The 24,373-nt window shown below is 47.4% G+C and overlaps 1 protein-coding gene across 7 annotated transcripts in view; it reads right to left on the reverse strand.

Annotated features, from left to right (window-relative positions):
• Positions 1 to 24,373, reverse strand: part of LOC119160886 (cytochrome P450 3A4) — an 89,005-nt gene that overhangs the window by 22,110 nt on the left and 42,522 nt on the right. For all 7 annotated transcript variants that reach the window (XM_075880551.1, XM_075880549.1, XM_037413156.2 and 4 more), the window contains one exon: positions 10,453 to 10,664. In XM_075880551.1, coding sequence (XP_075736666.1) covers positions 10,453 to 10,664 — 212 coding nt within the window. The remainder of the gene's footprint in view (positions 1 to 10,452; positions 10,665 to 24,373) is intronic.

Consider the following 24,373-nt stretch of genomic DNA (forward strand, 5'->3'; position numbering starts at 1 on the left):
TTTCGATGAAAAATCAAGGCGTCCCATTCTCGCCTCGGCAAGGTAAGCACTCGCTCGCGTGAGTGACTACCCCCTCCCCGCTCTGCGGTGCTAAGTACACGTGGGAGATGAACGCATCAGTACGCGTCACCGCGTCATGACAATTTGGCACCGCACGCTCATTGCGCCATCTCGCTGGTTATGCTGAAAACACAGTAGTTCCCCCGAGATCGTCGCCACCAGCGGTAAGGAGTATATATAAATAGCTTGCCGTTTCAACGTAAAAGGCAGGCTGCTCACAGGCTGAGTGGCTAACGCCACGCACTCACAAGCAAGAGGTCAGACTTTCGATTCAGTGCGCCGGAGTCTTTTTCTGCAATATTTATTTCTTTCTTGCGTTTTCACATATGTATATACGAATACATATACGGTAAATGAAGGCGTTCGTAAACGCCGATGCTGACGGTGAAGCCTAGCCGAGAATGTCCATATAATTGCTATTGAATTGATAATAACTTGATACGCCATTGCCCATAAAGAGGGGCCACCTCTGTTGAGCATGGACGCTTCCGTTTGCAAGGAACATCATTCATATTATAAATATAAAACGTTTATATGGCACCCTTGTGAAATACAGATAGGGGGATTGTAGAAAAAGTGTGGTCTCTACACAGCTTCACTAGCCTCACCTTTAATAAGGCATCAAGGTAAAACTGTAGTAGCGCGACCACGATGGTCCACTACCACTAGGGTCATAAGCAGAACGTCCCTGAGACGCAGGTGCATGTTCGGTGTGGAGCCGCGAGCTCTCTTGTATGGCCTACTACGGTAGTTCCTCTCCCCTCTATCCACACGCATCAATAAACTTGTCTGTCCGCTTATTCTCACCCCCTTTTCATTTGATTCTATTTCGCTTCAGGTGCGGTAAATATACTGTCCTACTCTCCGCTTTCCATTCGCCTCTTATTCTCTTGTCACTTTCAATGCTATTATTTCACCAGCTCGGTTTGCTTTCTGGTTAAGACAGAAATAAACACAACGTTGTTACAAAACAACACTCGCTGTCTCGTTCGCCAGGGCTCTACAACATAAACAATGTTAGAAGCACAAGAAATAGGCAGCTGCTATTTATTCAGACTTTAGCGACATCTTCCCAAAGGGAACTCTGACAAGATGCGAAACAGCAGCGTTGCGCACGGGTGGCATTACGGGTTAAACGGAGCTTACGTGGGTGCTGTGGTCAGCTCTGAAAGATTTGTTTAAGCAATGGCTGGCGTAGGTCTTGTCATTTCTTCAGATTTGACATGGGCGCTGGACTAGAGCTGGCGCACGTTTCAACTTGAATACCATGGTTTCGTGATCGGTTAGGTGAACACTGACATGTTTATGCAGACGTTCGTTGCGAAGTTGGCAAGGCGAGATCGATGAACGTTCCCCTTATCGTGGTGAGTAGTTTCCGTTCCGGCAACACGCGCTTCAGCGAGTGCAGGCCACGCATGGGATCGACGAGTCATTATCCTCGTGCTCCGCTGACGTCAACGTTGAAGTCTCCCGCGACTATAAAAGGCACGCGTCGACATGCTTTGCCGCAACCAGCATCTCCTCCAGACCTGTTCCTTTGGCAGGTTGGGAGCGAGGAACAGTGTGGGGATCGCAACGTCGCCGACGTGCGCGGCAACGCACTCGGAGCAGGAGCGTCTTCAAGAGGTCTCGGATGTTTCTTCCAGGTCGCCTTCGGATATGGCAGTGGAGCCCGGTGCTTACGGGTGGCAGAGGGCGCGCGGGGACTTCGAGACGTCAACGACGGCAACGTCGAGGATTCGACAGCATTAGCCTTCCGCTGTCGGCGCTTCCACGGTCGGCGCTTCCGCTCGGCTGCCCTGGATCGCATCTCGTCAGTGTTGCGACGCGTTGAAGACGTTTGCGCTCAGCTTCCTTAGCTCGTGTCTCGTCTGTATTTATCGCGCGCCGTCTCCATTCTCGCACGTGATCAGCGTGCTAAACTGGCACCTCTTCGGTGTGGTTGGTCTTGCACTGCTGACGCTTGCATACGGCTTTTCTGGCTCGCGCCTCGTCGGTGATGAAGGCGCGACGTCCCCATTCGCGAACGCGATCGTCCCTGCTAACCATCGCAATGCCGGTGATGGCAGGGTCAAAGCATATAGCTTCGGCGCATCTTTCGGTGGGCTAAGGAGCTTCACTTTCCGGCGTCCTCTTCATAGCAGATAAACGAGCCGAAAGAGTGTTCACTCGATGTGCGCTCGAACATTGCGAGCGGAAAAGAGGCAGTAGAGAGAAAGAGGTCACACGCCACGAGCGCGTGGCGGGCGAGGGAGAGAGTAACGTCATGGCGCACTGCAAGTGAAGGCGTGACCTAATTGGCACCGCCACATCTGCGGCGAAGGGCAGTGATTTTTCGCCCTGGACTGAAGAACTCCCTTTCTGAGGCCCGGAAATTCACTATTGCTGGCATTTTTTTCGCATACATTGCCAAAAATCCCCACGTATTTTCCTGCACAAAAAGGCCCAGGAATTGATGGATTTGATTTGTGGGGTTCAACATCCCAATACCACCATATGATTATGAGAGACGCCGTAGTGGAGGGCTCCGGAAATTTTGACCACCTGGGGTTCTTTAACGTGCACCGAAATCTAAGCACACGGGCCTACATTATTTCCGCCTCCATCAGAAATGCAGCCACCGCAGCCGGAATTCAATCCCGCGCCATGCGGGTGAGCAGCCGAGTAACTTAGCCACTAGACCACCATGGCGGGGAAAAAATGGCCCAGGAAATATATGGATTTATTGTGGGTGGTGGCACAACAGGAAGAATTTTAGGAACCTTAACGACGCATGGGGAAACCGGCGATACTTGCGCATTTCAAGGAATACACCGAAACAGAAGGGCACACCGACGCAAGCCACGTGGGACTCGGTGCAGTCCTTGTGCAAAAGACTGTCGGCCTGGAAAGGATTATCAGTTCTGCTAGCCGGTCACTATCCAAAGCTGTGGCCAACTATTCCTCAACTGAAAAGAAGTGCCATGCCATCATCATCTACACAGCGTCAAAATTTCCTGCTTACTTCTAAGGCATGCCATTCAAAGTTCCGATTGAGCACCATGCCTTTTCTGTGTTATAACCTGAAGAGCCTTTCATGTCTCCTCGTGCGGTGTAGCTTAATTATTCAAGAATTTTCGAATTTTTTATTACTGTCGTGCACAAGGACGGAGGATATTATACTCCGACGCGAACTGCCTCTCTCACGCTCCCGTTGATCCACCACCGCAGGACAACAAGCATAAGTGTTTCTTTGGAACCATCGATGCCGATGACTTCACCGACGGACAGTGAGCCAACGCGGAACTGAGGGGCCTAGAGGAATACCTTGATGGTGGTACCATCACCATCCCTGAAACATTTAGGCGAAAACGGGCATCATTTTCTTGAAGAACAACCTACTCGTTAAGGAGAACTTCTCTCCGGCCTGAGCCAGCTGCCTTAGCATTGTACCTTCGGCAATGTGAACATAAATTCTGCAGGCCCTGCACGACAACCCAACGGCTAGGCACCTCGGTATTTCCGCATCGCTCGCGAGGATACAAGAGGACTACAGGCCTTCACGCCAACACCGCTGAGCCGTGCTCCCAAATACGGTTGCATAGGTCGTGTCTTTTCCTACCCCCAACCTCTCTGTGTCTCGTTGCGTGAAAAGATTCCGGGACTGACAGTGACGCAATACACCACAGACAAGACAAGACCAGCAGGCTTCCTTCAGTAAATCGAACCACCTCAATGACCAATCCAGCAAGCCAATAGGACTTACTGGGACCGTTTCCTACATCGACTTGGGGGAATAAATTGATCGTTGTCACCACCGACTACCTCACTCACTACGTGAAACTAGGGCCCTACCAAAAGGCAGGGCTGCCAAGGTAGCGATGTTGTTTCGTTGAATACATTGCCCTGGGAGCCCCAGAGGTCCTCATCACTGACACAGGTGTGGTCTTCTCTGCGGAGTCAAGTGAGGTGGTCCCGGCATATAGCCAGACAAGCCAATGCCTCCCCATTGTCTACCACCTAGCGACCAGTGGTCTCACCGAGCGCCTTACTAAGACTATCGCCAACGCGTTGGCCATTTAGTTGACGTTGAAGAGAAGACGTGGGACGCCAGTCATCCATACGTGATCTTTGCATCTAAGACGACTGTCGAACAAACGACGCAGATGCCACGATACAAGTCGGTCTACGGAAGGAACGCAGCGCTGCGCAATGCGTTCCTCTACGCAATGCTGCCTAACGTCGCTGACAAAGGAAACATCACCGTCACAGCATACCTGGAGCGCGCCGAAGAAGCTGGAAAATTTGTTTTTCTGCGCATCCAATGCAGCGAAAAACCGAAATCTGTAGCTACGACCTTCGACGACCCTTCGTCGAATACCATCCTGGCGACTGCCTATGGGTATAGACGCCCATACGCCGACTTGGCCTCAGCAAAATTTGCGATGGTACTTCGGACGCTACAGGGTAGGTCGATGTATCCGTACACTGGACTACGAGGTCGTCCCCGATGGAATCTTAACAGCGGCATGCGACACCCGAAGTTGTTCATGTCGTGCGTCTGAAACTATTTCATGCGCGTGAACTGACGTAAGGACAGTACGCGCAATATTTGTTGTTGTTACTATTTTGTTGTGCTTTATATTTGCATCTATTTATTGTGCTTTATTGCTTTATTGTTGTTGTTTCTTCATATATTTTTTAGTCGTGTTCTGTTTTAGTCACCGGGGCGATGCTTCTTCAGAGGGGGCAATGCCACACGCATTACTTATTTTTAAATATAAATACGAAGCATTTCTTAGTAAACTTTACCGCCTTTGAGCGTATCTATCTATCTATCTATCTATCTATCTATCTATCTATCTATCTATCTATCTATCTATCTATCTATCTATATAGCCGCCTACAACATTTAGCTCTCCTGTCCGTTTAAATAATGGTATAGATATTAAAATTGGTATGGCATAACATGACTGTATGACGAGCGTAAGTGACTAGTCATAACATAAAATCATTAGTATGTCATGAAGGTCATTATTTACATTTCATGGTCTTGCTGCTCTTGGGGTGGTTTCATTCACATGACATGTTGCAAAACTAATATGGTATGACATGACCGCATGGTGAACACAAGCGACAAACTAACAAAAATTGTGACATGCGTGTCATGTAAAAACATGACTACATGCCCCGCTCATGATGCGCTCTCGGCCGTTTCGCCAACTTCACCTATACCAGACTCGGTGTTACGGGACGTGAATGGATGACGAAGGTATGTGACTGGTGCGAACACCATAATTATGACATGCATGTAATGTAACAACATAACTACATGCCACACTCATGATGTGCTCGCCGCCGTTTCGTTAGCTTCACATATGCCAAGCTTGGCATTACGTCGCGTGAACGGATGACGAAGGTATGTGACTGCTGCAAAAATGATAATCATCAGATGCGTGTCATGTAAGAACATGGCCCCGCCGCAGTGGTCTAGTGCCTAAGGTACTTGGCTGCTGACCCGCAAGTCGCGGGATCAAGTCCCGGCAGCGGCGGCTGCATTTCCGATGGAGGCGGAAATGTTGTAGGCCCGTGTGCTCAGATTTTGGTGCATGTTAAAAAACCCAGGTGGTCGAAATTTACGGAGCCCTACACTACGGCGCTTCTCATAATTATATGGTGGTTTTGGGACGTTACATAAATCAATTTTGTAAGAACATGATTACAATTCACACTCAAGGCGCCAATACACGTCCACGTGAACCGGCACGCGTGCACGCTGGCATTCGTTTTGTCGCGTCACGCCGGCGGCGCTTTGACTGGAGCCGATCTGCCTGCCATATGCTCTCAGGTGCTGCGTTTCTTTGACGTATGTGCATTTCGGCGCACCCGGACGTTGCGTCATGCGTGAAATGCAGCATGCCGCATTTCGCGCTGGTGGCCGCCACCCCGCACCGACGGACGCTGGTATACGCGCCTGCCGTCATACTATAGTGTGCTGCATGTTTCGCTAGCTTAGCGTCGCTGCACCTAGCGTGTGCGCGCGTCCACGTTACACCAGAATATGATCGGCCCTTCATGATGAGCTCGCCGTTGTTTCGCTAGCTCTATATATACCAGATTTAGTATCATGTGACGTGAATAGAAGGTAAATGACACGTCCAAACATGATAATCTTGACATGGAGGTCATGTACGGTGTAATTTACCTTTTTCTCGTAACATTCTGCTGATCTCCAAGTGACATATCAACCTTACTCATTCGTGCTTCGTATCATGGATTCCCACTTTACGTGGGATCTGCCAATTTTTTAGTTCATTTGGTTTTCACCCACAAAGCCTGTCAGGATTGTTCAGCGCGAACTGCGCTTTACAGTTCGAGAAGGTTCGCGATTATTGTGATCGGTTTACGAAGATGGCACGCAAGACGCGCAAACTTGAAATTGTTCCAGAGATTGCCCGTCAACCATTGATAAAAGTGGAATATTCGACAGCACATGTAATAATGCCAATGCGCTTCGCCGCTTGTCAGTTTATCGACGGCTGACGCTCTGTTCACCGCTATCATTGCCAGTGTGTATCGCTGTAATCTGACTTTCTGTTCACCGGCCACAAGTTCCGTGACATGAAGTTCCATCTCTGACCTACAGTCTGCTCTCTAGATACGCGTCACCACCCCTTGACTATATCATGACACAGCTGCCATGTCAGTTGCTGATTATGATCTCTATCGATAGCTGCCACTACATTACCGATAGGTCAAAACTACGTTGAATGCGCAAGAAAGTATGGCATCCTGTTCTTTTAATAAGGCGTACCAAAGGGCAAGTCTCTCTTTTTCACACATGAGTCAGCGAAGGCCTGACGAGTGTGCATGGCAGCTTTATGCAGCGGTCTTTTTGCGTTTTCTTTCAGCGAGTCGCATGGATGCTCATCTCTCCTTGTGCGGACACTGTGCGCGATAAACAAAATAACAATGAGTATAACTGATGCCGCATCTCTACTGCAGAGTAATTCTTACTCCTCCAAATCACGTACTTATAAGCCCAGAAGCGCCGATGAATTGTAGATGAACTCGGCCGGTACACCATATGCGTTGGCTCGTAGTCTTACGTGTCTTATTTTGTGGTATTGATCACGGCGCAGGGGCTCGCGAAGGATGAATTGTGCACTTTTTAGGGGCTGAAAGCTCCGCACTGTTGCATTAAAGGGTAGGCGACGTGAGAAAAAACGTAAGAACCGTGAGAGCAGCGTTTTTGTTGTTGTTCTGTACATCGGCCTTGTTTTTGCGATGCCACGTATGGCACCGCTTGTCGGATCGGATCCGGGTCGTAACGTCGTTCCTAGGCCAGCCTTCCCAAAAGATTGTCTCAACTGTATTTGTAAGCGCGTAGTAACAATTATTAGACTTGGGCCTATAGGTCGCTGCACTGTATTGAACCAGGTGCCTGCTGGTAAATGGAATTCTATTGATGTAAACGGCGTTGAATGTTATGTCGGGTTATCGTAAAAAGTCGATATTGGTATACAGTGTTTCTAACGACCACCAATTACTTACATGTGCTTGGCGTACTTGATGTTTAAATGCTCACAATGCAACACATGAAAGGAGGCTATAACCGGTTGTTGTTCGTATGGTTGTTCTTACAGTGCAGGTGGTGCACATGTTCATTATCACTGTGTTGTGTACGATTGCAACGCCTGTTTGTCTGTATATATGTGACGTAAGCTTCAGACATACTCAGTCAGCATGTTCACTCTTAATCTAAAAAGTGTAACCCGATTTTTTTTATAAGGGGAAAGTCTCAGATGTCTCATCTCACGGTTTTGGATGTCACCCAGCTGGTCACTGTTTGTCATTCCTTTTCATAAACACTTCACAAAAATAAACAAACTGACACAGTTTTTCTATACTTCAGAAAAGCCCGGTCTGCTATTTTCGCATAGAACAAATTTTTTTCTGAAACTTCAAATTGCCGGAATTGATTGATTGATTGATTGATTGATTGATTGATTGATGTGTAGGGTTTAACATCCCAAAACTACAATATGATTATGAGAGACGCCGTAGTGAAGGGCTCCAGAAATTTAGACCACCTGGGGTTCTTTAACGTGCACCCAAATCTGAGCACACGGGTCTACAACATTTCCGCCTTCTTCGAGAATGCAGCCGCCACAACCGGGATTCGATCCCGCAACTTGCGGGTCAGTAGCCGAGTACCTTAGCCGCTAGGCCACCGCGGCGGGGCAATTAGCGGAATCGCGGGTGGCTGCATAATTTTTTAACCGCCATAGATTCCTACGGATTATTTAGGCAAAATCAGGCTCCCTTCTAGTCAAATTAGGTGTATCGAAGGGCGGTGTCCTCAGCTCTCTTTTATTTTATATATGAACGTCACTGTTATCATTATTTAGGGTGGTGTGCAGATTCAAAAATTGCTGATAATTTCGTGCTGTTCATTAATAAAATTTCTATCAATGATGAAATTAGCTTTGTAGTATTTGAGGTAATATTCTTGAATGTTGCTTCAACTAGCAAATGACACAAAGCACACATAAAAATTCACCTAGGTTAACGACACCTGAAAAATCACCTTTGCTTTATACGTTGAAATTAGGTGCATCCCTGTTGCATTAAGTAACACAACACATGTATCTAAGAGTCCCCTTCAACAACAACCTAACATAAAATGACCACAAAAGTAACACTTGCACTTCGCCCTTCAGAAAACTTTTTCTCTTCAAGCACAAACCTACAAACATTCATTCCGAGTAAAACTCCTACGCTGTAACGCCCTAATTAGACCTAAACTGAACACGAATGCATTTCGGGGGATACTAAAACTAATATCAATACCCTTGAGAGTATAGTAGCAAATTGGACTCGTTGGAACATACTCATCACAATCAGCGAACGAAAACACAAGAAATTGCACGACACACGCGCTGTGTCATGTATTTTTTGTTTTTTGTGATTTTTTGTGTTCATATTGTGATGAGAACCTTGAGAGAGTGCGGCAAAAAGCTGTTAGGTAAACAGGAGGGATAGGGCTGCTTGTATCACACATGCTTCCGAGCACTTTTTCATGGAAACGCAATAGACGTGTGCCCCTCTCTATCATCTTACGTGTCTCAGATTTCTCCCTTCATGCTTCAACTTCGTGACTGGAAGAAATGCCACCGCCACCTCACGCAGCGGCATCACCGTGACGCGTCCCCAATGATTGCCTGCATAGGACCACGAACGGCGATACGCTATCTGAAATTGATTGATTGATTTGTAGGGTTTAACGTCCCAAAACCACCAAATGATTATGAGAGACGCCGTAGTGAAGGGCTCCGGAAATTTCGACCACCTGGGGTTCTTTAACGTGCGCCCAAATCTGAGCACACGAACGCTATCTGAAAAGGCCGTATTACTTACAGAGCCAGCGTGACCACGAACATTGTGATAACAAGGAATGCAAGACGCCGCCCCACAGATCTGTACACAAATGAAGGAAAAATTACTTTATATTATTCTCGTTGTGAGACACTGCATGAAGGGTTGTCTTCTCTATGACCGCAAAGCACAGGCGTAGGCTAGATGATGGGTGAGAGCAGCAAAGGAATAGAGAAGAAGGTGGTGAACAGCTGCATCAGACGTATCTGGCTGGCATCAATAATAATGAAGAGACACGGTCAAAGCGCTTGTTTTTCGCGCGGTGCCGCGCAGATGGCGCCTCTGCGTTTCGGCTTTTCGCTACGCCGTGCACGGATTGCAGACGGGCGGACATTGTGAGGTCTTAAGGTGCTTCGCCCCTGAAAATCATTGTCACCTGATGACGTCACAGATCATTAAAGTTTATGACGTCATTATGAAGTCGTCACATGACAACGTATAGCTTGGTCTAATTACGGTAGTGTCATCACGCAGGCAATGCAAAACGGTAAATACCGAAAGCTGTCGATGGGTGGAGGAAGGAAGATAAATACATCGGCTCAGAAGAAAATGACGCTGGCTCTCACCTTCGAGTCGTCTTAAGTGAAGGGATAAAGAACCCTGTGAATTTTTTTAACGTTAGTACTAGCATAAAGATTGATTCTACTCTTGGGGGGAGTTCATTTCCTGTGTATTTTTTACAACCCCATATTATCACTGCGTGTGTTAAGGTTCTTTTGTATGGCGCTAAAGATGGGGGTTCGATCTGGGTCATGGCACTTGCCGGGACGCTAAACCGCCTTGCGTTTAGGTTCAGGCACACGTTCAAGGGCAGCTAGTGGCCTAAATTTACACAGCCTTCCATTCCTGCTTACCTGATAATCACATCGACGTTTTGACGTGTAAAATCGCAGAAGCTTGTGTCCTCTTTATTACCTCAAGAAGCAAACTTTTCTGTTGCTTGTTTCGTTTACACAACGTAAAAAAACTCCTCACCTGCCACGCGAGAGCACACTTTGTAACGACGTCCAAAGAAAGCCCCTGGGAGAGTTCGGTAGCGTTGACGACGGCTCGACCAGTTGACAGCTGATGCGATATGACCTCGACCAAAGTATTGGCACAGTCACTCATCACTTGTGACATCAGCTTCATCTTGGCCGTGCTAAATATTGGATTAAGCACGGAACGCATTCTTTTCCACTCGTCACCTGCAAAAGAAAGGTACACGGTGAACAGACCTTGTGTGGTATACATCAGTGACGAAAAAAAAAGAAGGTTATCGCTTGATTCATCTTTTTTCTGGACAATTTATGGGTGTGCTCAACGGGTGCACCCTTGTCACCCACTTCAGCTGAATATTAGAATGTCACAAAAAAATTAGAAAGGTTAGACCATAGCAGGATTGAGAAGATATTGCCGTTAGAAAAAAGAAAGACGAACTGTGTGCCTAGCGGTACGCTGTTTGAGTATCTCTTGCCATGTTTCCGCTATAACACGTTCCCTTCGTGAACTCTGCTGCTGCGTTATCAGTGATGTAAAAGTGCCAGTTCGGCGGAAGCGTAGCGCACCGAACACGTGCCCCCCCCCCCCCCCCCCCCCAAATTTTTTTCGCCATGGCATAGAGAGCGAAAAATGGCCATTTTGAGGGGTGCCCCTCCCGAATTTAATGTGGTGCCCCCCTCCCAGAAAAAATTTTCTGGCTACGCGTCTGCAGTTCGGATATCTACCAGGTCCCCCTCCTTCTGCGACGGCCACATCCAGGAAGCGGACGGGACCCGACTGCGACAGAAAGGACACTGATGCCTACTCACTGACAAGTGAGGGACCATCAGTGAAATACAAGGACCAGTTTGGATATCCACCAGTGTTAACAATCAACGTCTTCAGAGGAGAGACACACACTCACAGGGCTACTTCAGGCAAGATGAAACAGTTTTATTAAATGAAAAGTAAACAAAGAATGTTCAGACTGAAGAGAGACTCACTCGAGTTCGTCGCACAGGAGGACACACAGCGTCCGTCGAACTACCCAATGTGTCTTGCGCTCGCACGCACACACACTCGTATTGTCGCACGAACGCGCACACACTGCTACTGAGGCTATGCTTGAGCCATTTATTACTTGTCGTGGCGCATTACAAAGGTGGCGCTAGCTACTAGCTGAATAGATAACATTCGGCCATCCTCAAAGCTGAACGTCCTCGTCGAGACGTTGCAAAAGGAAATTGATTGCTGTTTTACAACACGCAGTACGTAGTCTGGCAAGTATGACCTGTTGCCTTCGTGGGCGCCTGACTACCAGGGGCGCACTGATCTTGGTCTGCTTGGTGCTCGGTATTTTCGACGTCATCCAGGTAAGACGTCTTGCTTGTAGACGTCGACGCCTTCAACTGCGAAACATGCGCTGTCGTAGCGTACCTAGCAGCCCCAGTAACTTTGTTCAACTCTGACTCTCTGTACGTGTCGGCAGGCAATACTTCTGTTATCACTAAAGGTCCTCGGTATTTCGGTTGTGATTTAGTTGGGTGTCCCTTGTGTTTGGACTCTACCTCGAAGAATACCACTTCGCCGACATCATACAGCCTTGCGGGGTAACGACGGTTGTCATATGCTGCTTTACTTTTGGCTTGTTCTTCCACTGAGTGTTGTGTCGCAGTTTCTTGAAGCTCACTTGGGTTACACTAAGCGTTTTCCTCACCCATTCTGGCCCTTTGCAGAGCATAACCAACTGGCCTATGGCCGTGTAGCACTTCGTCAGACGTCTTACTCATGCTTTCGCTCACAGCATTGTTTAAATTTCACTCAACATACTTGATGTTTCCATCCCAATCTTGGTACGCCGGCACCTTCATTGCCATAATGACGACGGGCCACACAGCTCGGGTCACTCGTTAGACTTGTCTGTTAGCCTGAAGGTTGTGTGTCGAGTTGAAAACGTGTTAGAACTATGTCATAGAGGCTCCAACGTTCACGTCAGAGCTTCGTTTGAGTTTCTTGAAGTTGTCGAGGGCTTCACTTTCACCATTTTATTTCCTTGCTCCATGTCATCAGAACTGAAGTTTCGTCCAGAAACTTGCAGTGCCTCTCCTGGTGTAGCTCGTACAAACTGGTGACGCCTTCGATTGATAGAAAAAGTAATCTATTTGAAAGTGTAACTTTGGCGTACGCATTTCCTCTTTGCGCTCAGCTGCAATCTTTAATCACTTGCATAAGGTTCAACATGAGCAAGCGGACAGTCACTACAATGCCAAAACCGCAGAGAACATCCCGTTCTTGCATACGAGATGTAAGGCAACTCAGCGAATGTCCTTCCGACCAATAAATCCACAAATCGGGATTCTTCGGGGACAGCGAGGTAGGGTACGTGCTTTTCTAAAACACCATCGATGAGTAAATCGCTCTTGCATCTTACAATATTTTTCGTCTCAGGCACAGTGCTACTTTCAAAACCATACAAGCGTGTTGTATCAAGAACAATCTCTCAGACAAACCTCGCTGCCACGGAAGCACACAGGAGACAACGAGAACTTCCTGTATCGATGAGTCCAAGAGTGAGCCTTCTATTCATAGTGACTTCCTTGAATAATTCACTTGTGCTCTTGGTTTTATGTATTGGCTCTGTTACCGCGTTTGCTTCATTGCGCTGCAGTGCCGCGTTGCAGTGACGTTGTTTATGGTCTGTACCGTTGCAGCGAGAACACTTGATCGGCCGTTTTGGTTGGGGACAGTGTCTCGCTATATGGCCGTACTGGCCATAGTTGTAGTTCATTCGTTCTCCCTTCTTATTAGACAAAAGTGGTCCCTTGATCTGGTACTGCCCTCGTCGACTGTCAACTGATAGGAAAGCAAAATATAGAAGAGAGAGAGAGAGAGAGAGAAAACGTTTATTGAATGAAGCTATAGAAAACAGCATTATTATTCTGCTCATCGCAGGATTCGTTCCTGAAGATTAACTTCATCAAACATGTTAGCCGTAAGATCAACAATATAGACCAAACTAAATGTATTCTTTTTTTTTGTCTGGTTAGACTGGGGGTGGAGTCCGCTTTGCCTGCCCCATCTTTCCTCCTCAAAATTTCACTTGGCTCTGCCCTGTTCATTTTTCTTTTCTGATTGGCCTTGCCTGCTATATGTTTAGTGTGCAGACCGAGGATTTGTTTTATTGCGATAGCATTTATATGGACACTCTCCACTGAAGTTTGTGAAGTTTGCCATTGGCGTCAACGTGAACGTTGCTGTCACTCACATTGTATATATATATATATATATATATATATATATATATATATATATATATATATATATATATATATATATATATATATATATATATATATATACATAGATATATATATATTATGAGACCACGTCCGGTATGGCAGTAACCAGGTTATCTCTTTTAATCCAGATGCACGAGCCAAAGAGGCCAGCCTGCGTGACATACGATGATGATCACTACAATGGTTTGGTCCTACAAATGAAGGTGAAGTACATAGTCAGCGCTCAAACGATTTTCCCCCTTTCGCGAAAGAGGGCAGCAAGTTAGAAAGGGTTGAGGCGCCGAATATATATTTTCAGTCGAGAGACGTGGGCGATCTTGGTGTGGCGGGGACGACGATCAGGAGCCGCGTTGACAGGAGCAACGCGATAGTCGACTTCGGATGGTCGTTCCAGGACAGTGTATGGACCGAGATATCGGTGAAGGAATTTCTCGCAGAGCCCAGGTGCACGAACAGGTGTCTACAAAAGGACTTCGTCGCCTGGGCGGAACAGAACAACTCGACGCTTTGCATCAATGTCGATTTTTTTCTTGTCCTCAATGGTAGCAGTGTTGGCGCGGACGATTTCATGGCAGCGGGCGACGCGAGGGTCGAACTCTACCGGGAGAGATGAAGATGGAACGGAAGATGTGAAAAAAAAGGTGGTGTCCAGAACAAAAGTCGGTACAAGGCCATACACGCGAAAAAAAGGGCTGAAACTCATCGTATGCTGTATGGCAGTATTATATGCGAACGTGACAAAAGGAAGTATAGTGTCCCAGTTTTTGTGATCCGGTTGAACGTACATGAAGATCATGTCGTACAAAGTTCAGTGAAAGCGCTCAGTCAGACCATTAGTTTCTGGGTGATGCGCTGAAGTGGTCTTGTGGATGGTGTTAGAGACCTGGAGGACTTCAACAAGGACATGTGAAAGCAATGTCTTGCCATGGTCACTAAGAAGCACACGCGGTGCGCCATGTCGTGAAATAATGGCACGAAGGAAGAATCGGTGACTTCAGAGGTAGCACCAGAGAGAAGAGCTGCCATCTCCGCGTAGCGAGTGAGGTGGTCCACGGAATTAACAATTCAACGGTGTCCAGCCGGCGTAAGCGGAAAAGGTTCGTATAGGTCTATGCCCACAAATTCAAAGGGAGTGGACGGGCATGGCAGTGGTTGCAATGGTCCCGCGGGAAGATACGTGGTATGTTTTCGGTGCTGGCATGACGCGCAGGCAGCGACGTACTTGGCGACCAAAGTGGAGAGACCAGGCCAAAAGCAGCGAGTCTTGAGGCGGTCGTAAGTCTTGTGGAACCCTAAGTTGCCAGCTGTCGCGTTGTCATGAAACGCTTGTAGAACTTCCAGACGAAGTGAGCGAGGAGTGATGGGAACCCATTGGTTACCGAGAGAATGGTAAAATTGCCGACATAATGTTCCATCTTGAAGCTTGAAACGGGCAAGTTGTCGTCATAGGTGGCTGTTTGGAGCACGCGATAAAGCAGTCAGCCGATCGATGATTGTGCGGCAGTAGGTATTGGCATTATGGAGCGAGGTGAGATCTGTGGACGAAAGAAGATCCGCCGAGGCAACGAACTCTTTCGAATCAGCAGCTGTCTGCTTGGTCACTTTAGTGGGTGGTGACGAACAGATGAAAGGTGACTCTTCGACGCTTTGCGATAGCGGGCAACATGACAAAGCAACGGCATCTTTGTGCTGCCGACCCGACCTATATGTGACGTTGTAGTCATACTCTTGCAATCGTAGCACTCAATGGCCAAGGCGTCCGACAAATTTCTGAGATATGATAACCAACACGGAGCATGATGGTGAGTCACTATTGTGAAATGCCGGCCGCATAAATAAGGGCGAAATTTTTATATGGACCACGCGATGGCGAGACATTCTTGCTCAGTGATGCTTTAATTTCGCTCAACAGGTCAAAGAGAACGGCTCGCGTAGGCCACGACTTGTTCTTCGAAAGCGTGGTTCCGCTGAAGAAGGAAAGCATCGATGCCAAGTCCATTTGCGTCAGTGTGTAGCACAGTAGGTGCTGCAGGGTCAAAATGGCGAAGCACTGGCCGTGATGTGAGGCATCGCTTGAGGGTGTGAAAGGCGACTTCGCAGTCATCCGACCAGACAAAGGGTGCGCTCATGGTCAGAAGTTAGCGCAGAGGAGCCGCAATAGTCGCAAAATTACGTAAAAAGCGGCGGAAATACGACGCCAAGCCAAGAAAGCTGCGGACGTCTTTGGGTGTGGTTGGTGTAGGGAAGTGCAGTACGGCAGCAACCTTTTCGGGATCGGGCTGAACGCCATGTTTACTGACGACGTGACCTAACACCTTGATGCTGTGACTGGCAAACCGACACTTCTTACTGTTGAGCTGGAGACCGGCCTTAGCTAAACATCTGAGGACTTCGCCTAGCCGTTCCAATTGCTGTGAGAAGCTGGCCGAAAAGATGACGATGTCGTTCAGGTAGCAAAGGCAGGTCTTCCATTTTAATCCCCGCTGTACCGTATTTATCGTTCGTTCGAATGTGGCTGGGGCGTAGCATAGACAAAAAGGCATCACATTGAATTCCAAGAGCCCATATGGCGTAGCAAACACAGTCTTCTCTTTATCAGACTCGTGCATCGGAATCTGCCATGAACCAGGGCGCAAGTTGAGACTTGCGCCCAGGGCGCAAGTACTAGGCACCTTGTACAGTATCAAGAGCGTCGTCAATGCGAGGCATTGGGTAGACCTCCTTACGAGTAATTTTGTTGAGTGATCTGTAGTCAATGCATAACTGTACCAAGCCATCCTTTTTTACTATTACGACAGGAGAAGACCATGCGCTTCTCGAAGGCCTGATGACGTTGTGTGCGCGCGTGTCGTTGACTCGTTCCTCTATAAGCTTGCGTTCAGAAGCCGACAAACGGTAAGGGCGGAGGCTAATGACACGGGATCCGTCGGCGTTGATACGATGAGCGGCCACTGTTGTTTGACCCAGACCTTCGAAACAAACGTCAAAGGAAGTTTTGTGCTTTATTATTAACGCCGGCAAGGCATCAGTTTGCGTTGGGTTGAGATGTTTAAACGAAGTGGCCTTGCGAGCAGGAGATGAATCTTCCGCTGGAATTCACTTTGAGAATGGCGAAGCAGATAAACCAGTGACGCCACAAACCGGTGCTTCTTTAGTATTGCTGGCAACAGTGGTCCCCTCTGGCAGAAGTAGTGGTTTTGGCGTCCTGTTGCAGGTGATGACGCTTGCATGACCACGTGAGCACCACACTAAACAAGATGCGATGGTGATCTCTCGAAAAATACAGCGCTGGCAAAGAACAACCACAACGTCACCATCTAGAATGCCTCGTGACTTGATTGTAATGACACGTTCTTGTCCGGGAGGCAGGAGGGAATGCGCAGCTGTGACAAGGTTGGGCGACGAAAGGTCAGCAGCAGAAGAAAGCTCAGTGTCCGTAATACAAATGAGGGGCCGACCACACGAAATTACAGCAAGCGCAGGTGACAAGTAGTCCCAGCCTAAGATCATCTGATGAGCGCAGGAAGACAGCACAGCCAATTGTATGTGATGACGGATTCCATCGATGAGAATACGAGCAGTACACAATCCGGTCAGGCAAATCGGACTGTCATTAACACAGCATAACAAGGAACCGGCATTGGAGTGTGCACTTTACGTAGGCGAAAACACAATTCACGATTAATTACAGAAATGGCGACTCCAGTGTCTATAAGGGCGTCAACAAAATCACCTTCCACACAACCAGGCAGTAAATTACCTGGACGAGACGGAGGAGTTGTAACGTTTTGACAATAAGCAGTTTACTCTCTAAAAACTGCATATTCTAGTTTTCCGAGTCCGGAGAGATCGGCGCGGGACGCAGGGGTGATGACGTACGTCGAAATGGTGACAGAGAAAGGTGGCGAGATGAACGAGAAGGATGAGGTCAAGCTCTAGACCATGGAGGGCAGGTTGACCCACGGGATGTGAACGGATAGGGTGCGGGATTGTATTCATCGGGTTTCGGAGCAAAGTCTCTTTCGTAAGCTGTGTAAACACGTCGTTCATCCTGCTGACGGCGGCGGCAGAAACGGGATATATGACCCCTCATGCTACAATAGAAGCAGACGGGGTGCGAAGAACGCTGTGTAGAATAGTGGGGTTGCCTTGGCACTTGCGTTGCCATCGCAGCCAAATGGTCACATCCGACGTCCGCAGGTACGGTTAAAACTGGTGCAGGGGCCCGTGATGCAACTTCTGCGTACGAAGGCGCCGGCAAGCGCACACGATACGGGGTATGCGCAGCGCTTGTCATTGCTACCAGTTCATCCTTGATTATCTCACGCAAGTTGGGAGAAGGTGCGCGGACAGACGCAATTGTTGGGTTGCCTGAAATAAGGCCGTGGAGTTCCTCTTACAATTATGCGGATAAGGACTCGCAATTCATGCTCTCCGGTAAAGCGAGCGTCACAGGAGGCGTGTGGAAGCCGCATGGAATGAAGCGCGTCCAGGCGTTGGCATGTGGTGATGACGTCCTGGACGGTACTTGAGTTCTGGATAACGCGAGCATGGAAGGCCACAGAGTTGATACCTTTTAGTAGGTGTCAGATGCGATCGGCCTCCGTCCTGTCATTTTGAGCTCGGTGATAGAGAGCCAGAACATCTTCAATGTAGGACGTATATGATTCGTCGTCCCCCTGAATGTGGGTGGCGAGCTTCTGTTTCGCAACTGCAGAGCATCCTGCAGACGTTCTAAATACCCGACAGAGATGCCCCGTGAAGGCCAACCGATTGGAGAAATCGCTCTCGTGGTTATAATACGAGGTTTTAGCGACACCGTTGAGGTAAAAAGAAACGTAGCGCAGTTTGGGAGCCTCGTCCCGATAAATACAAACGCTGGTTCGATTTTAACTGGCCAGCCATTCTTCGACGTCTTCGCCGCGAAGGCTGTAAAGTACCGGAGTGTCTCGGTGAGATGTACTGAGGGTGTAGTGAAGCCTAAGTGGCTGAGAAGAAGCAGTTGCAGTAGCGGACGCATTGGGTTCTGCCATTGCTGATGCTTGAGGGCACAGCAGTCTACCAGACCGGAGCTCCAGGGCTGCTCCACCACTTATGAGACCACGTCCGAAATGGCATTAACCAGGTTATCTCATTTATTTCAGATGCACGAGCCAGAGGCCGAGCCTGCGTGACATAAAATGATGATCCCTACAGTGGTTTCGTCCTACGGATGAAGATGAAGTACATAGCGCTCAAACACACACACACACACAAACATATATATATATATATATATATATATATATATATATATATATATATATATATGGGAAAGAAGTGTATGCCTAAAGGCTCGTTTTTCCGTGTTTTGACACAATATTAATGAGATCTAACAGACAGTAATGATAAGGAAAGTACAACGGAAGTTAGTAGAACCAATGGAATGTAAATAAGAACAAAGAAAAGTGGGTGATAAAATAAACAGCCTCGAGCAGGAATCGAACCTACGACCTTCGAATACGCGTTCGATGCTCTAACCACTGAGCTATCACAGCGGCCTTCCCTCCATCCACTTTTTTGGGGTTATATGTGAATTTAGAAGTAGGAGTGTGAGTCAGCGCCATCTATAAGCCAAGCGACGAGTGTGAAACATTTTTTATGCGCTGGTGTGGCGTCACGTAGCACGTGAACTTAATACGAGCGGGCAGCTGAATAATAGTTCCCCGTATACAACCTACAGACACCAAGTCTGCCAGTACGAGACCCTCGTTAGTGAATAAGGGAAAGAAGTGTATACCTAAGGGCTCGTTTTTCCGTGTTTTGACACAATAATAATGAGATATAACAGACAGTAATGCTAAGGAATGTACAGGGGAAGTTATTGGAACCAATGGAATGTAAATAAGAAGAAAGAAAAGTGGGTGAAAAAATAACCAGCCGTGAGCAGGAATCGAACCTACGACCTTCGAATATGCGTTCGATGCTCTACCCACTGATCTATCGCAGCGGCCTTCCCTTTATGCACTTTTTTGGGTTTATATGTGAAGTTAGAAGTCCAATCACAGGATGATTGGCCAAGAGCACACGCGTAATACCAGGCAATACCTCCTAAATGTCGACGTACGGATTCGGATACGCGCCATGCATATACCAGGAGGCATCACCAGATGGCCACCTGCCGTGCGCAACTGGGGTCTTTGCCACGGTGTGGTAACGTTCCTCTGTTCAGATGCCAATGCAGCGCTCAATACGGAATATTCGACGCTGGTGTCGACGAAGACACTGAAAGCATGGTTGTCGACGAAGATGGCCATATCGGCTGAAACGATCTTTCTGCTTTCCGGGAACACTGAAAAACTGGAATGGTAGTCGTCTGGTCATTGTGTCGAAGAAGGGTCTTTAACATTTCGCCTGACCGTGACTTCACCCCCAGAAGTCACCGTTCCTAGTTTCCTTATGGGGACTTAGTGACCGGTTCCTGAAGGGAGTGGAAAACGACGAGGGCAAACTGGGTGACGTAGACTGGCGAGGCGATGGTGACTTAGATTTGTGCGGAACAGCTGAAGGGGTTCGCTGGCCCGTAATATGGGCTTCGATTTCGCGGGGGTGCTCACTGTAGCGTGGGCATCGAGCGTCAGGGTGGAAACCGTGGAGACCTAGTTGGCGGTACTGACAGTTCCGGTACATGTGACCCGCTTCACCGCAGTGATAGCAGAGCGGGTGATTATCCGAGATGCGCCACGTGCTTGCCTTGCTAGCACTTTGTCTTCAGGCCAGCAGACGGGAGGATGCACTTGGAAACCTTGAGCTGAGAGGTGGACTCAAAGCAGTGTCCTGGACGGGGGGCATAGACCGGTGCATTGTCCGCAAAGCGGGACCTGTCGTCGGTGGCGCAGAGGATCGCAATGTCACCGCATATGTCCAGACTGGAGCCTCGGTTATTGGTGATGCGATTGGTGCCGTGGATGTGACTGCCTGCCGGACTTCTTGTCTGATTACATCCACGATATCTGGCACATGTGAATGGCATTCCGCTGCCTGAAGCTGTCGCAATCGATTCCGCAGTATACTTCAAATGAAGTCTGCGAGGGTCTGTTTCTCTCTGTCAGATCTGATAGAGTATGCGATGGCCGGGACGTGGCGTTCGTATTGTGACGACCGCTGCTGCAGAGTACGCTCCATCAATGTTGCCTCACGGATGAACTCGGCGATGGTCGTCCTTGGATTGCACACGAGTCCAGCGAAAAGCTGTTCTTTTATACTCCACAACAAATGCCGTACTTTTTTTCTTCCAACATGGCATGGTCAGCACGCCTGAAGAGTCACAGCATGTCCTCGAAAAACATGGAAACTTGTTCGTTCGGCCACTGGTTCTTGCCGGATGTGGCTTGTTCAGCCCTCTCCATTCTTTCGGCGTTGCGTTAGGCGTTACGTAGCTGTTTGGCTAAACTCTTGCCATGTCGGAAAAGTGCCTCGTGGTTCTCGTACCACGTCTTCACAGAATCTGCGCAGCTTGCGAACACCATCCCATTCGTTGATTCTGGCAACCCTGCGCAGCTTGCGAACATCCTCCAATTCGTTGATACTGGCAACCCGATCAAAGTGGTTGATCCAGTCATCAACATCCTCGAATATATCCTCGAAAAACTGGAGTAACATCCTCGTAACATCTTCGAAAAACTGGAGTTAAATCAGGCAGCCTCACTGAAAAGAACGAGTCAAGCAAATCAGACGCAATGCCTACACCTGCCTTTTGATTATTTACTGAAGCATCTGTGGCTATTATATTTTTAGTTTCTGCATGCTCCAAGTAATCTAATGATATGTTATTTAAAATTTTGAGAGATTGTAACTTGGCTTTTCGGAGGAATATATCATCATACTCAATTATAACATGACAATTCGAGTCATTAGTCTCCATTACACTTTAATGTTCACATATATACATTGTAGATTCTGTTGTAAAAACAATATATGGGGTGTGTGAAACCGTGGCCAATGAGCATGAAAGAAGGCGTCGGGGTTTGCGATAAAAGCATATTGAGATCTTCTTGCCAGTAAGCTATAAATTTTAACAATGCTTGTACTGTCAAAATGCGAAATCAACAAAGTAGTGTAGGCAGGCGCTTCCTTGTACAGTACGTTGATAGCCACAAACCTAGGTAGTCCCAGACACATTCGCAGTGCTTCTCGCTCCAAGTTTTGTTTTATAAACAGGGCCGCCCGAGAATAGTATGCATCCAAATTCCACGATGGGGCGCATGTACATCTTGTACAACATTATCAATGTGTGCCTCCGTAACCCTTATTTTTGGTTAGAAAGCTTGTGCAGTAAGCCTGAGGCCGGCTGTGCCTTGGTATTTATATACTATATGTGTGGACTCCAGTTAAATTTTTTATTATAAATGATTCCCAAATATTTTATAAAGTCTACTTGCTGGATTGGTTCCTGTTTTTGTAGAATTGAAATTCAAATTGGGTCTGCAAGCGGACACACCAAGGGCACACTTTTGTTGACATTTAACGATAATGAAATCGACTGCGATCAAATTTATAACATATTAGAGTAAGAAAACGTTATAATCTTCTTCACACCTAAAAACGAGTATGAGCCGCAGCGCTCGCTATTCAATGGTGACATGCGTCATGTGAAGCACATGTGGCTTTGGGGCGTTAAACCCCGCATATCAAACTTTCTTAAGAAGAAACCAAACGACACCAGATAAGCTCTAAACTTGCGTGTTCAAAAAAGGCGGCTGTTATAAATGCGCTACACACGATACAAACTAAACGTGAATATAACTTGTGAATACCTGTTCCTTCGTGACTATTTACCTGTGGTGTACGCACGAAGTCGTTCCAAAAAGTAAAAAGAACCGCCACAGTGATACGCGTGAAACTACCTTCGAAGGTCCGTTTCGACTTCTAGAATGAATGAAAATTTCTTTCTGTTTTTGACTAGTTATGTCTGTTGCATCACCTTCATAAAAATTCCATTGTTTATTGTCGCAATAGTTTGCTACATTGCACGCTTGACATCGGAAAACGGTTGCGCACAACATCCAGAAAACAAAAAAACATTGTGGGACGCTTAAGATGGGCCTTTAAGAGTTGAATGCTATAGCGATATTTTGTTCGTAGAGCGTACTTCAAACACTTACCATCTCGAATTTTTTCGAACTCGCTATGCACCCACTACGTGGCCTTAACTGTGCAGTAGCGTGTGTGCCTTTTGTAGTGGGTGACTGGCTTCCGTGTTGTGACACCTGATGGCTATGTAGCTTATACCACACATTATCAAGGCCATCTTTCATGTTGTTTTGTGAAGCATGTATATAGTACGCGTCTGTTTGTAAAGCATGAAAAGTTATTTCACTGCATTTCCAAGCAGAGGAAGTTAGTTTCACAGTGTTCACAAGTAGAGGCGTATGTGTGTGGTAGAACACCCTCTTGCCAGGCAAGCGACTACGGTTCAATCCCCACTACCACTTGGAATTTTTTATTACTTATTGTGTTTGCATCTTTCTCGAGTTTTGGTCACGCAAAGGGGATCATTTTTCGCTCACAACCAACAATTCCGACACCGACGCCGGAATTACAGTGAAACGAACTTTTTCAAGCTATCACGCTAACACAGAGACCAAAACAAGCGTAACTTATGGCCGTAAGAGCAAAATAGAAGTCATTTTATCTATGCGGTTAAAAGTATATTCTTCTTAGCACTGTTCATTTACAAATACACGCCACTGCTCAGTGAATATTCTCAATAAATGCACGCTTCTTCAAAAATGTGCTGAAGTATTCTCATTGTGTAAGAAAAAAGTAGCCCCTATTGACATTTACAGCTATTGCAGCTAAGAACGCCGACTCACACGCTCGGTAGAGCAGTGGTACAATTATTCACCATGTACTTTTGAATGCACTGTTGAAGTGGAACGTTACGTATAGGAGAGTTCGAAGCCACCCTTTTTTTCTTGCGCGTCGCACAGAAAAAAGTGTGGCTGTCGGACACATGGCGTGACGTAGCACGCAAGGAAAGGAGGGTGTGAAGACGCCTGAAGAACATTGGTGTTAATATCACTCACATTCTGGCTCCGCTACGTTATCGAAGTTTGTCTCAGGTAGTGCTTCGTCGTTAAGCATCAAGGATGAAAGTGCCATATTGCTTCCTCAAGTGTTCTTATCCCGCCGTCACACTGCAACTAATAGTCAGCGCAAGCTGTGCCTGCAATGTTCGAGAAGCTTCAGGACTGTAGTAGATCATTTTGTTATGGTTGTGCGGACAACTTGAACACTACAGATTATTCTGGAGCCCGCGCAATCGCTGGCGATAATGCCAGAATATTTGACGGCACATGTATAAATGCCGACGAGCTTCACCGCCTGTCAGGTGATCCATGGTCGACGCTCTGTTCACCGCAATCAATGCCAGTGTTTTGCTCCATTTCTCGGTCACAAGCTTGGCCAAATAAACAGTTTAATACTCGTCATACAGTCTGCTGCCTTCGTAAACGCCCCGACCACTGGTGAAAGTGCATTGCGGTCCATATACCGAACATCCCCTTCCACCCGTGAGCCAACTACCAAACGCAAAGAAAACATCGACATCAACCTAGACCAGCGAGCTAGCCACAGGCAATGAGGGCAACCTCCAG

The sequence above is a fragment of the Rhipicephalus microplus genome, chromosome X, assembly GCF_043290135.1.
Source record: "Rhipicephalus microplus isolate Deutch F79 chromosome X, USDA_Rmic, whole genome shotgun sequence".
Taxonomy (NCBI): domain Eukaryota; kingdom Metazoa; phylum Arthropoda; class Arachnida; order Ixodida; family Ixodidae; genus Rhipicephalus; species Rhipicephalus microplus.